We start from the raw sequence: 13,143 nt of genomic DNA, 5'->3' as shown, positions 1-13,143 counted from the left end.
GTAGAGTTATCTGGTGCTACAGTACTGATAGATGATAGATACTGCTCCTCATTTCATGCAGATAACGGTCTGTTGGAAGTGGTTATTTCAACTCCTGAGGGAGTGAACTTGAGCAGAAATAGATGTAGGGCATTGGGGGTCACAGTATTACTCTGCACACTGTGCTCTACTGTAATTACTAACACCCCTATACCTCTCCATATCCAGTAGGAGCACACACTGGTGTGCAAGGAACTGCTGTGAAAATGACCAGTGCTCAAGAGTCATAAGACTCCCTCTCTTCAAAGCAATTTAAAAATTGGGTTGGAATCATTTACAGTTTCTGTATTTTTCTACTTTGTCCATCTTTGTATTTTTCCACTTTATCTTTCTGATATTCTGATGTTCATTGTTTCTGTCCATGTTCTTAAACCATTGAAAGAGGAGAAAATCAGATTTAAATGAAGACTGGGAATCATGAAGGAATAGAGAGATGGAAAGCAGTTAGCAGGCAAAGGCAAAATATCAACAGGCCAGAGCAAATACCCAAGTTGTCCTGGTTTCTAATGTAAAAATCTCTGACCGGGCAGTTAAGAGGCTTTAAACAAGGCGTATCACCTCAGGAGAGAAGGTGATCATGAGCGGGTATGATAGTGACCTCATCCCATTACATAGGCATGGGGGGATATTTCGAGGAGTAATAGTAATCCAACATACTCCCAGAATACTAGTGTGCCGTGTCACCGGCAGGGGTGGAGCAGATGAGGGTAGCTCTCATGGACTGGTGAAAAGTTAATGGCTATTTCCCAAAGTAAGGCTTTGTTCTGGGATTCACTCCTTCCTTCACCTTTGACGTGATGCCCTACATTCTCTTTCTTTTTTTAAGAAAATATTTTTATAGACCCGGTATGAGACTAAATTTACCTTTCTCATTCCACTTTTCAGTGAACTATCTGGAAATCTGTATCTGGAACTGATTAATTTTTCATGGTGACATTTCAGCATGTCAATCTAATGCCACCTAGAAGTGCTGAGGTGATCTTTGGCCGTCAGGATCCTTATTAACTAGGTAAAGTCCAGAAGACAATATCTTTTCCTGTTCTTCCTCCTCCTCCTCTTCCTCTTCTTCTTTTTCTGAACAGCTTTCCTATCTTAGTATTTCCATCCTTTTTTCTTTATGTAGGCCGCTTTGATGGCCTTTAGAATCTAAGCACTGCAAACAAAAAAGTGTTCATTTTGGACTCCTCAAAGAATTAAGCTAAAAGAAAGGCTCGGAGTCCATGGCTGGGGACTGTGTAAGAAGTAAACAGAAGTGTGTTTGAACTGGGTCTTGGAGAGCAGATGCGACTTTCATGGTTTTGTTTGTTTTTCTTTGTCTCCGTGTCACCTTCCCACCCTAATGAGTGACTGTGACCTTATAGAATGTTTACTAACTATTTTAGAGAAGTTGGGCCCTCTTTCAAAATGACAAAATGTGCAAATCTTTGTCCTCTGATCAAAATGATAACATGGCCAGGGGCCCACAGCCATCCTTGTCACAAGCAACAGCAGAGGTTTGACGCCAGTGTCTACTCCTTGCTCGGGGAAGAGTGGCCTTTCTAGCTGCCATTGCGGTGCTACAGACTAAAGCAGACATCAGAGAATTCAAGGAGCCAGAATCAGTTTCAAACACACAAACGCTTATAGGGCAGTGAAATGGATTTCTTCTTCCCCTCTGTAATATGTTTAGACAAGCTGCAAGGGCAAAGCAGTAGGCAATAAAACAGAAGATTATAGTTTTAAATGGCATATTAATTTATTGGCCTTATTAACTGATTAGACTAGATTTTCTTTTAGACCTACTTTGCAAATTCCTGTTGGTATTTGATGTTATTTTCTGTGAAATGAAGTATACAATGTCATTTAAGAACTTCAAGTATTACTGATTTAAATATTTATTAGTTTAATTTATTGGTGTCTATACTGCTGATCTGAGCATTATCCTAATTAAATAAAGCATACATTTCCAGTAGCACAATTCTTTTGTTCTCAAGGGAAGCACAGATTAGCTCTGGTATATTTTTATATGTTTATATGTTTCTTTAACTTAATCCATGTGTAGTTATAACTTAGTTGAAAGTTTTTTCCCTTATAACTCATCTTTATGTACACCATGACTGAAAGTTTTTTAAAGAATTTAAAGATAACCAAAATGTACATGACATAAATGTTATGTCTTAATAACTCTTGATAATTAAGTTGCCAATACACATTTTCACCTCCCACATTCTGCCTGGAGGATATAGCAGAGTTTTTTTTGTAGGCTTTTTTTTTTTTTTTTTTTTATCAGTACAGGGGATCGAACCACCTGCTTGCAAGGCAGGTGCTTATGCCACTGAGCTAAATCCGCAGCCCTGCATATAGCACTTTTTGTTGCTTCAGATAATACTTCATTTCCAGTGCATGCAGATTTACCCTGCCTCCAGTTCTGATAGCCTGGATTTTCTTTTTCTTACAGTGAAAGCCTGTATGGGCTCAGTTAGCAGACCAGATACCTCAACACCAATACTTAGAGATTCTGATTAAGAAAGTATGAGCCAAGAGGTTATTCTGATAGTGTGGGTTAGCATCACTTTTTTTTAATTAAATTTTTTTGGTAGTACTCTGAATTAACTCCAAGATCTCATTGTACTAGCCCAATACTCCATCACTGAGCTACACCCTAAGTTCAGCCTTATTTTTAACACCTAAGCACATATAAGTTAAATTCTGATAAGTGTACTGGTTTGCTAACATTTTGATTTTCATTTAAAAATGTTTCTCAAAGGTCCACTTACTGTTTCTTTACAAATTGGCTTGATGAGACTTGGGAGGTGTGGCTGAGCTGAGTTCGTCATGCTTTTAGGCACACATTAGGTTTTGTTGGTAATATGGACTCAAAAGAGTCTCATAAACACTAGCTTTCACATTATTCCCAGAACGATTTGCTAAAACTCAGGTAGGCAAGAAGTGTTTTCCTCTAAAGCCGTACTTTTACAACCTGCATAGCCCTCTTAACCTCAGGGGTAAAAATGAAACTGGAAAAGCCTGATGATGAATTTATGCCACTAATGTAAAACACGAATATAGTTTAGTCCAGACACATCACAAAAGGGCACTGTCTCTTCTTTTCAGAAAAAAGAAAAAAAAAAACTTTTAGTGTTTGTTCATCTACAGCTATTCTAGAAGGTCATATCAATTCCAAGGAGAAATACTTGTCCATGAAACTTCTCTGGCCTGTTAACCACCATTTATGACATTTAGCTCACGACCAACTTTTTTCCAGAATTCTAAACCACTGAAGTTTTAGAGCTCTGTGCTAGAGTGGATATCACAAAAATATTTTAAGGACAGAGAAAAAATTTCAGTACCTCTTACAATCAGGTCTGCAGCAGCAGATAGTCTGTCCACACTTGTTTGGACCATGCAGACGTATTTCCCAGCATGCTTCAGTTGGATGTTTCGGATCATCAAATCACCAGCTGAATCCTGCTGATAACATAGGGGAAAGTGGCTACAATTACTATTTAATGAGCTCTAACTATCATTATCACACAAAGGATACTATGACTAATGGATTTACTTTATGCTGACTAGTGAAAACATTTGTGATGCAAGCCATGGCCTATTAAAAATATGTGAGCCTGTCTGAGAGATAACAACACGAACATTTTCAAAACATACCTGCAAGAAGACCTGTAATGTCTGGCATCTCTAGAGCTCTGAAGTAGTCTGCAACCCTTGTTAGAAGGACTTGAATTTAAATAAGGTGGCTCTTGATCTAATCGCAAGGGTTTCTTTAGACATCCTTTCAGCCTATAGCCTGCATTGGCATCCAACACTTTGGAATTCTATATTTGGACAAGGGAAACAAGTCCACTTTTGGAAGCATCTACATTTTCTTGCACATCTGATTTGCAGCCAGAATTTCGATTGCTCCAGGTTTGAATTAAAGGATTATGAAGACCAGACTCTCAAAGGAAATCTTGCAATACTTAGTGTGGAACAGTGCTAATTTGTTTTCCAAATACCAAATGCATGTTTGATTAGCAGATGAATAGGACTAATAATATTCCAGTATGAAAGTCTATGTGCTCCAGAATTATTTGACACAGTCCAGCAGCACAGTACTTTTAATAAATATGAAGAGAACCCTGCAAGGCTATCAAAAATGTGGCATTTAACTGAAGAAATCTTCTACATCTTGGAGTTGGGGTTCATAGCTCTGTTAATCAAAAGCTACAGAACAGCCATTCAAGCAAGCAGCCACCTAAAGAACCACATTTGGAATGCTCTACTTCTGTCTAAACCCTAATGGATGATAAGATAATTTGAGAGTATATTGGCCCTTCTAGGTTTTGTTATTCCAAACTATATAGAAAGCCGATATAGACCCGGCTGTAAACTATTCATCTAAATGGCAATATAACTGATGGTACTTAACTATACCTTGTAAATGGCAGGCCATGATGAATCTAGGGCAGGTGTGACACAGGAGGCTATTTGTTATTACTAAAAGCTCTAAAAGATTCTCCACTACTCCTCTAGGTCCTTTAATTACGTTAACTCAGTAAATATAGTTTTACAGCCAAGGAAACTCTAGAACAAAGAAGTTAAGTGTATCGTGTAGTCACTCAGCTAACTAGTAAACGGCAGACCCAGCTTGAGCCCACGATCAGCTCCAGTTCCTATCTGAACAATGATTCAACCCTACTCTCTAGAAACACCATATCCTGTTTGAAATCAGTGGATACTGGGTTTTCCGTTTTTTTTTTTTTTTTTTTTTTTTTTTTCACTAGAAGCCATCACATCCATATTTATCATCGACAACAGGAGAGAAGGACCTGCCAGTTAAGGTAGGTGGGACTGGAAGAGAGGCAAAATGTATAGAGATGGACAGCTGCATTCCTGATACTTGGTTGTTTAAATTCCAGCTGTGTGATTTCATCTCAGTCTCTTAATCTGTCTGGGTCTTACTTTATTGACCTTTGAAAGAAGGATGCCTTGCCAAAGGTGCTATGTGGTGAGAATCTAATGATGCTGTAAGTCTCTGTGAAATGCTTTTACAGACTGTGAAGCAGAGGGTGAATTTAAACTTGTATTACTGATGATCATGATCAATTTTCTTTGTGAAACAATCATGTCCGAGACTTTAAATTTAATTTAAGAAGACTTGTGATATTTTTCTGTGATTTTTTATCTGAAAGTTTTTATTTATAACATTTATGTTCTCATTCAGTTGCTACTATTTGTTGATCATGCCTTATAACTGCTTACTAAAATGAAGAAATAATTGCTAACCTATTTCATAAGGAATTCGTGAAGATGAAGGTGCTGATTGATAACAAGAAGATGATTGATAAATGACTAGGCACTTTGCAAATAAAAGGACTTATCATCTTCACCACAATAGGTATTATTATTAATCTTTCTATCTCAGACATTTCACTTGTTGGAACTTTAAGTAGATATTAAAATAAAAAGTGAGCCTCACAAGAGAATGTGTGTAGGGAAGGTGGGAAGCCATATTGGCATTAGGAAAATGCCTACACTATCTTATTGTTTCTCTTTTTCTACTATTTACATTTTTATACTCTTTACCAGGGGCTAAATAGGAGAAACTTGTAGCCTGAATATTTCAGAGCACGGCAACTTACTAACACTCATGATTTTGTAATTCCAAGCTTGCTCTATTTACTCTCAAGTTTGGACTGGGGTTTGCATCTTTAAAATACTGAAATTAAAAAAAAATAAAGTCAGGATTCAGTAAAAGTCTCATAAAACAGACTCCCTGGGAAATATACTGTTAACTGAGTACTACATTCATCCTCCTACCAAAAAGAATGCAACAATGAGAGCTCCCCCCTCTCCCATACTGTGGTCTGTTGTCTTCCAGAGAGCACTTGACAGTATCAAAGGGCAATGAAATAATAACTTCTCTAAAATGCCAATAGGCTGTCTACTAAGCATCATTTTCATTATGCTGGGTCACGAAGCAGTCACTGCAATAGGATGGAGTTTGGAATGGCATTGGCTTACCTCTTTTATTATCAAGTCCCAACACTGCAGACATTACTACTGATCCTGTGGCTGTTACACTTTGATCTCATACCTATGGTACTAGCATTAATTTTGAATTTATTTCTACAATTTATGGTGATAGTGCCAGTTTCACAGAGAGACATTTCCCATAGGCCAGCAATATAGTCATCGGTGCTTGACTCCATTCTGACATCTCCATCGGGGCCTCAGCTCTGCCACAGCATAGAGACCATATACATTTGATTGGTAGCCCATCCATGTTGACCTTGAGGGATCTATGTTTACTCATTTGTGTCTATGATATTCTGGGACATGCTGTTTTTAATATCTTATTTAAGAATTTAATGTATAAACTATCAATTTGCTTAATTTATAAGAATGTTCTCAATATGTACTTAGTTATTATAATCAGTGTTATCTTGCCTTCATGTAGTATAAACTTAAAAAGTTTATTAAGTAATTTCTTTTGTGGTGGGGATGGAGCTATGCATGTTTTTAGACCTCAAGGTATTTAAAATCCCCAGTACTTTTGTGAAGTATCTAAAATCTCTTTCAATTAGTTGAAGTTATTCAGCCAAACCAAATGAAGTAGGTCCAGAATGGTTACTGTTGGTAACGTTATTTAGTCTTTCTCAACTGAGGTTCAAGAGAGAATCCCTAGTGAACTGAGACATCACTCATATAACTTTTCTCCTTTGCATCTGCAATGATATCAGTTGGACACCATCCTTGGGAAAACTGAGAAAATAGTCATCCAAATCATTTTTAATACTCTGTGACTCAAACTCTGAGAAAGTTAATGTGCATGTAATGAAGAGAATTAGCACTATACTTAGTGGAAAACACCCTCCCAGTATAGCATATGAATGGTTTTCCAAGCATTAGGCCTGTATATTCAACTTACGGGAGTTACTATGAGATAGGCAAATAATATTCCTGTGGCAGTGTAGAAGGCGGGAGGGCTTTAAAAACCAGACTCCTTTTTCTGTATTCCATTATCTTTTGATTAGTTTTCTCCAAGTGAAGGGAAATCTGAGAGAATCTTTATTATCAATGGAAATATAGGGCTATATTGTGGCAGAAATTTGTTTTAGAAAAATTCTAATACATCCAACACATTTAACTTTTTCCCAGATCTAACCTTTTCTTATACTATGTTTAATGACAATACATATTGTTATAGAAAGTAAAGCATTTAAAAATTTCAAGCATTTGGATTCAAGTTACCTAGAGATAATAACCACTAGACTTCCAAGATCAAGAAAGTAAGTGCTAAATTTACAATGATGAATATTCTACAAGCATCAAAAGGAGTACAATTAATGATCTAGAAATATATAATGAAGTTATCTTTAAAATATTTTCTTAAAAAGTTTTATAGTATATTGTATGTTATGAACAGAGGACTTGGACTTTGAAGTTTAAAGTTGAATTCTGTAGTTTAGAAAGACTAGAGGAAAGCCATGTCATATATAATCCTAGAAAACCTAAGTTTCTTGATGCATACACAGAAAGGAATAACTAACTTGTAAGACTGTTGTAAACTTGTAGAGCAGGCTTGCTATATACAATTATTAACTAGTATCTTGTTTATTATGCAAAACGAAGTAGGAATTAACCAAGAGTTTTGCAAAATAAAGTGCTTCAATAAAATTAGTTATGTAACAGTAATTTTATTTTTTTCAAGGTAACTGAACAAGTTAGTCTAAGTCAGTTTCCAAAGTTTGTTTGCATACTGTTTCGTGTGGTAGCATGACATTAATACTTACCCCTCCAACTCTTTCAAAGTGGTCCCCATCCTTGTTGAAGTCTATCAGATGTTCATTAAATGACCATGTGAACACAATGTCTAATGAGTGATCGTGTGTCACCTGACATGGAAGAACAATGCTTTCTCCAACAGTGACGTCCATACTGGAAGGGGGAACCATTACCTTTGTTGGATCTGGAGTGTTAAAAACAAAATAAAACTTATCAACAAAGCTATGAACTTGCATGAAAGTAAAATGTAGAATCCAAGAGCAAAATGTAAGTAGTTTTGCTTTGTTTCTTCTTAGGCTGTGACCAAACACACCTCAGTCACCTGTGAAGGCCAGATTGAGGAAAAGAGATCATTTTTCATATGAAAACATGAAATTTCTCATTATGCAAACCTTTCCAAAGCAATAGAACTCAACAGGAGACATGGATTAGATCACATAAGGTACACAGCAAAGGGTCTGCCTCCTGGCAGCCTGTACAGAAATGATCTTCCATAAAAGGGGTTTTATAGCTCTCTAGCTTCACTACACCTAGCTGAGTACAAACAGGAAAGAGTCACACTAATTTGAAGGTTGTTGGAATTTTTTTCTGCAATAAAAGTGAGAAGAAAGTTTAGAAAATTCAGGAAAATTAAAAAAGAAACAAAAACAACCAGAATCAACATCTGAACCAAACCCAAACCAAGCAAGCAAAACCTTACCTAGATGGAAACTCTTTTCATTTTGGAATAGTTTCCTTACTCTTTTGGCTCATAGATTTTTAGTTTTATTTGGCATCTTAATGGTACATGTACAGAGGTCTTTTTGTCTCTATTTAATATAATCTAGATATATTTTTGACAAGACAGTTTTATAATCTGTATAATATGCTATTAAGTTTACGGTTTTAATTATTTTGAAATTAGTAGATATTTTAGCAAATTTTATTGCAAATATAATGCTGTAATGAACATCACTGACAAAATGATATTACTTTTTAAAAATAAAGACTACCAATTAATTTTCAAATTCATCCTTTATATTATAGCTGTAAGTAGTGATGAAATAGGGCTATTGAGTTGAGATCAGTTATAAAGTTCAAAACTACATTTACACACATGTATTTTTTTATTTTTCAATGCAATATAATTTTATAAATGACAGAGTATAAAATGGTAATGAGATTTTTAAAATTAATATAAAAGCGTTATATAAGTACCTAAAGAATAATATGAATTTAGCTATATTACAGAAAATTTTAGATAAAAAGCTACAAATAAGACAAATCAAAACCAAGAAAGATGGGAGGATACTGATCAATTATTTTTCATGTTCATAGGGTTGTGTTTCAGCTATGAGGTACATATTAAGAGTGAAACCTAGAAATTTTGAAATTATATTTCATAGGAGACATTTTGGTTTTATTTTAACTGACAATTATTGTATATATTTATAGAGTATAATATGCGGTTTAAGTAGATGTGTGGATTTTGTAGTGATCAAATCTATCACCTCATATCCATAAGGTCCTATTTCCTGAAAATCCTCACTAAAATTTCCTTTATAATGAGCATATTTATAACATTTTTTCTGCCCTTCTATACAACTGTGGAAGGAAAACAATTTGGGTTGTTATAAGGAGAAACCTTAAGCAGATAATCATTTGGTAGTAACATGCACTTCTGCTATTTTTTGAATACAGAAAAAGACCATGATAAGTATATTGATGTGCTTTTAGTCACTCACTACTGATTGAGCGATAGCTACAGAATGAGACATGAACAACAGATACTGTCAGCTAAGAGGTAATGGGACAGAAATACCCTTATTTCAAACCCTAAAGCTATTGTAAGCCACATAATAAAAAGCTACTGATTCACTAACCTTTGGGAAAAGCTACAGACTAAGATTTTTGTTTTTGATTGAGGGAAACAAGTGAAAACAAATCTTATTCTAAGCAAAAACCTAAGAATAGCTCCATTATGTTATGTGGCATTTCTGAATTTAAATTATTGTCAACTATTACATGAAAACTAAAACAGATTACAGAAACAGGTTAAAATTACATAACTGCATTTTTTAAAATGTGGCAAAGATGTTACCTAATTCTCTTTAACTATGTGCAATGATTTTACACTATTGATTTTCATTTTAATGCATCATTCATTTTATTCATCCACCAAGCATATATTCTAAGTTACAGGATATAATACATAAAGGAGATTGAGGGACTAATAATGTTTGTAAAAATTGAATTTCTTAGTGCTGTCAACTGCTTTACCTCAATAACATCATTTATTCCTATAAAACAAGTGTTATTCTCATGCTTGTTTAACAGATGAGGAGACCGATACCTAAGAGGAATTAAAGAAGTGTCTGCTGTACTACCCTGCCTCTCTTCATTTAGCTGAAAACATGATATCCATGTACAGGATAATCCAGAGAGTAACTCTAAGGACATAAGACAGAAATTTGCACTCCTGATTATGTATAGTCAACTAAAAATATTTAAATGTAGAAGAAATCCAAAGAATTCCTGCCGTGAAGTACAAGTGGTTTCAGTGAGATTCCTGCAAAAGTAATGAACCAGCTGCCTCAGGTGAGACTAGTTTGAAGCTTAAGTGTTAAACATGGGGGTAGAATTAAATGTCCAGGCTCAAATCCTTAGAAGTATTTGTCTTATCTCCTAACAATTTTGGGGCTATCAACAAGGGGTTGGCACTTATCCCAAAGCCTATAGCCATTTGAAATTGGTCATATTTTCATCTTTTCCCTACTTTGGTTCTGGGGACTGAACCATGAAGTACATGCACTACCACTGAGCCACACCTCTAGCAACTTGGCTCATATTGCTGACTGATAGAAAAGTTCATCACTTTATGTAACACATAGGGATCCAGAATAGTTTTGTTATTGGTAAATTACTGGCTTACTGACCATAGACCAGAAAATGTTCCTTAAATAAAAGGTCATACTGGTACAGCTGCTATACTGATAGCTGTTAATTCATTTAATATTTATTGCTAATTCATGTTCTGAGCCTGGAAGCAGCAAGAATCAATGCAAAATAAGTCATGCACTGTGCCACATCAGAGAGGTCTCATTGGGACCAGAAAGGATTAAACTAAAGAGGTTCAAAACCTCATTAACTCCTTAGTTTTCTCAAAGTGTATAATGTCTCTTCAGTATTCTTGCCTACTGTGTTATGAATTCTGATGCTTTTTAGTTGATTGATGTCCTTAAATTTGAATGCAAATGCTGTATACAAATAAACAGATGGATTATTGCAAACAAACTGTCTACCTTCCTTTGGTTTTAATTCATCATGATCAAGAAGAACCCATATTTACTTACGACTTTTGTTCTGAAGAATCACGCTAGCAATTGTTCTGCGCAAAATACTCTCAGAGGCAATTAGATCTCTGGATGTGAATTGATGGCTGGATTTGTATATAATTAAATAGCAACAATAAGTAAGACCAACAAAGCCATACACTTTCCTTCTCGTGGTTGATTCACACTACAGAAAATGACAAATTCAAGAGTCCGGAGGGCTGATACTTAAAACTATTTGTCAAGTGCTTAACTTTCGTGGAGTTAAAAAATTCTTTTACTATGATGAAGAAGAGTTACTTTCTTGATTTAGTTATCAGATTAACAACTGGATGCAGAAATTACACGTATTCAAACCATACTGCTTTTTGTCTTTGTTGATGGAAAGACATTGAGTCAGAAATTTTTGAATTAAAAGTATTCCAGCAAAAAACCACATTATCATTTGTCATTTGACCTCCTCAAAACAATCCTCTTCACTTTGAACATACTTATGCTATCATTGTTGCCGTTTTTTGAAACAGTTCTGGAAGTCATTTTCATGAGTGTCTTTCTGAGGTTTGATGAAAACAAATGTGGTGAATGCTGCTAAGAGCCATCCAGCAGAAAGACAGACTCACACAAACACCACTGTGTTTTATCGTCTACCTTGTTCACTGAATCTACACTGTGAGGCTTCTGGCTCATCCCCAAAGTTAAAATGGTAACAAAGGGTAAATGTTTTGAAATCAGTTCTAGACATCAAAGCAGCTACGGCAAGGCAACTAGATACTCATGAAAGAGGATTTCCAGAACTGCTTCAGAAAGTGACCAGAATGATACGATTAGTGTGTTCAAAGTGAGGAATATTTTGAGAGAGATTAATGGCAAAGTACTGCAATACATTTTGAAAAAGTAAGCATTCACGGTATTTTTGTCACATTTTACGTTATGTGTAGAAACATATGGTCTTGGGTCTATGGATAATTCCATTTTGATATTGCTTTTCCTTATACTATACTAACCATTCCATTTAAGGTGACAGTTTCTTTATATTTTGTTCATTGTATCAAGATATTCACTTGGTGCCTATTAAAGTAATTACTGTGTGAATATTTTTGGATCATTTTCTTTTATTAGCAAAGTTATTGACTGCATTGGTTTTGATGATCTGTTTTTTGGCTAGGGTTCTATCTTCTTTTGTACAATTAATTTTTATAGAGGTATTTTTAAACATGAACTTCTTCAAAGGCCTGGCGCTAACTGAAGAGCTACCAGCTAGCTTACATTTCTTGACAAGAGGGGACTGGATAGAGAACTCTTTTGGTAGTTAAATGCCACAACAAGGATTGTTGATTAATAATAGCAATAATCCTGGAGGTAAGATCTCAGGAGTTGAATTTTAGTACTTGAGAGTTGGTCAGATTTTTTCAGTATGAAAGCGGTCAGTGCTAGATAAGCTACGCTTATCAATTGTGCGTAAAACACATATCTAAAAGGGATAATGTAAATGTTGGATGAGAATTACAATTCACAATGATTTCAAGCTGGATTAACCTTTTATCAGGAATGAAATTTAATACTACACTTTAAAAGCTGAATGACATAGGTATACACTGGAGAATTGGTGGTTCACAAGGATAAATGTTTTACTGTGGTGGAATGCATGCAGCTGCCAAGTTAAGGAGGTAATAATCTAGTTGTATTTTGTATTAGAAAGAGCACAACTTACCAAGAATGTCCTTTGGATTCACTGACAGAATAGTACACTTAGGCTACTGAGTGATCTAATAAACCTAATATATCTAAAAAACTAATATTATTGATGGTGTTTAGCATTAGAAATAAAAAGTGGTTTTCAAGTATGTGAATGGTTTACAAGCAGAAGCTTAACTGTTTATTGTGTATTGCTCCACAGTACAAAGCAAAGTATAACAAACAACCATATATTGGTTCCTTATAAGGGAGAACTTGCTAATAATTTGATCTTTCTCATGAAGTCACAAAACCTGAAAGGTGTGTTGATGTTTGCAGCTGCCAAGACTTCTGGAGC

General features: G+C 35.3%; 1 protein-coding gene across 9 annotated transcripts in view; it reads right to left on the bottom strand.

Annotated features, from left to right (window-relative positions):
- Window positions 1–13,143, bottom strand: part of LOC100734733 (contactin-4) — a 901,708-nt gene that overhangs the window by 24,437 nt on the left and 864,128 nt on the right. For 7 of the 9 annotated variants that reach the window (XM_063260278.1, XM_063260276.1, XM_023566553.2 and 4 more), the window contains 2 exons: window positions 7,809–7,984; window positions 3,369–3,489 (listed from right to left, as the gene is read on the bottom strand). In XM_063260278.1, the coding sequence (XP_063116348.1) occupies window positions 3,369–3,489; window positions 7,809–7,984 (297 nt within the window). The remainder of the gene's footprint in view (window positions 1–3,368; window positions 3,490–7,808; window positions 7,985–13,143) is intronic. The other 2 variants (XM_063260279.1, XM_063260275.1) reach the window with 1 other exon arrangement.

The sequence above is a fragment of the Cavia porcellus genome, unplaced genomic scaffold (genome assembly GCF_034190915.1).
Source record: "Cavia porcellus strain 051 isolate PalLab524CR breed Dunkin Hartley unplaced genomic scaffold, mCavPor4.1 scaffold_13, whole genome shotgun sequence".
Lineage (NCBI taxonomy): Eukaryota > Metazoa > Chordata > Mammalia > Rodentia > Caviidae > Cavia > Cavia porcellus.
This window is presented reverse-complemented; position numbering and strand designations above follow the sequence as displayed.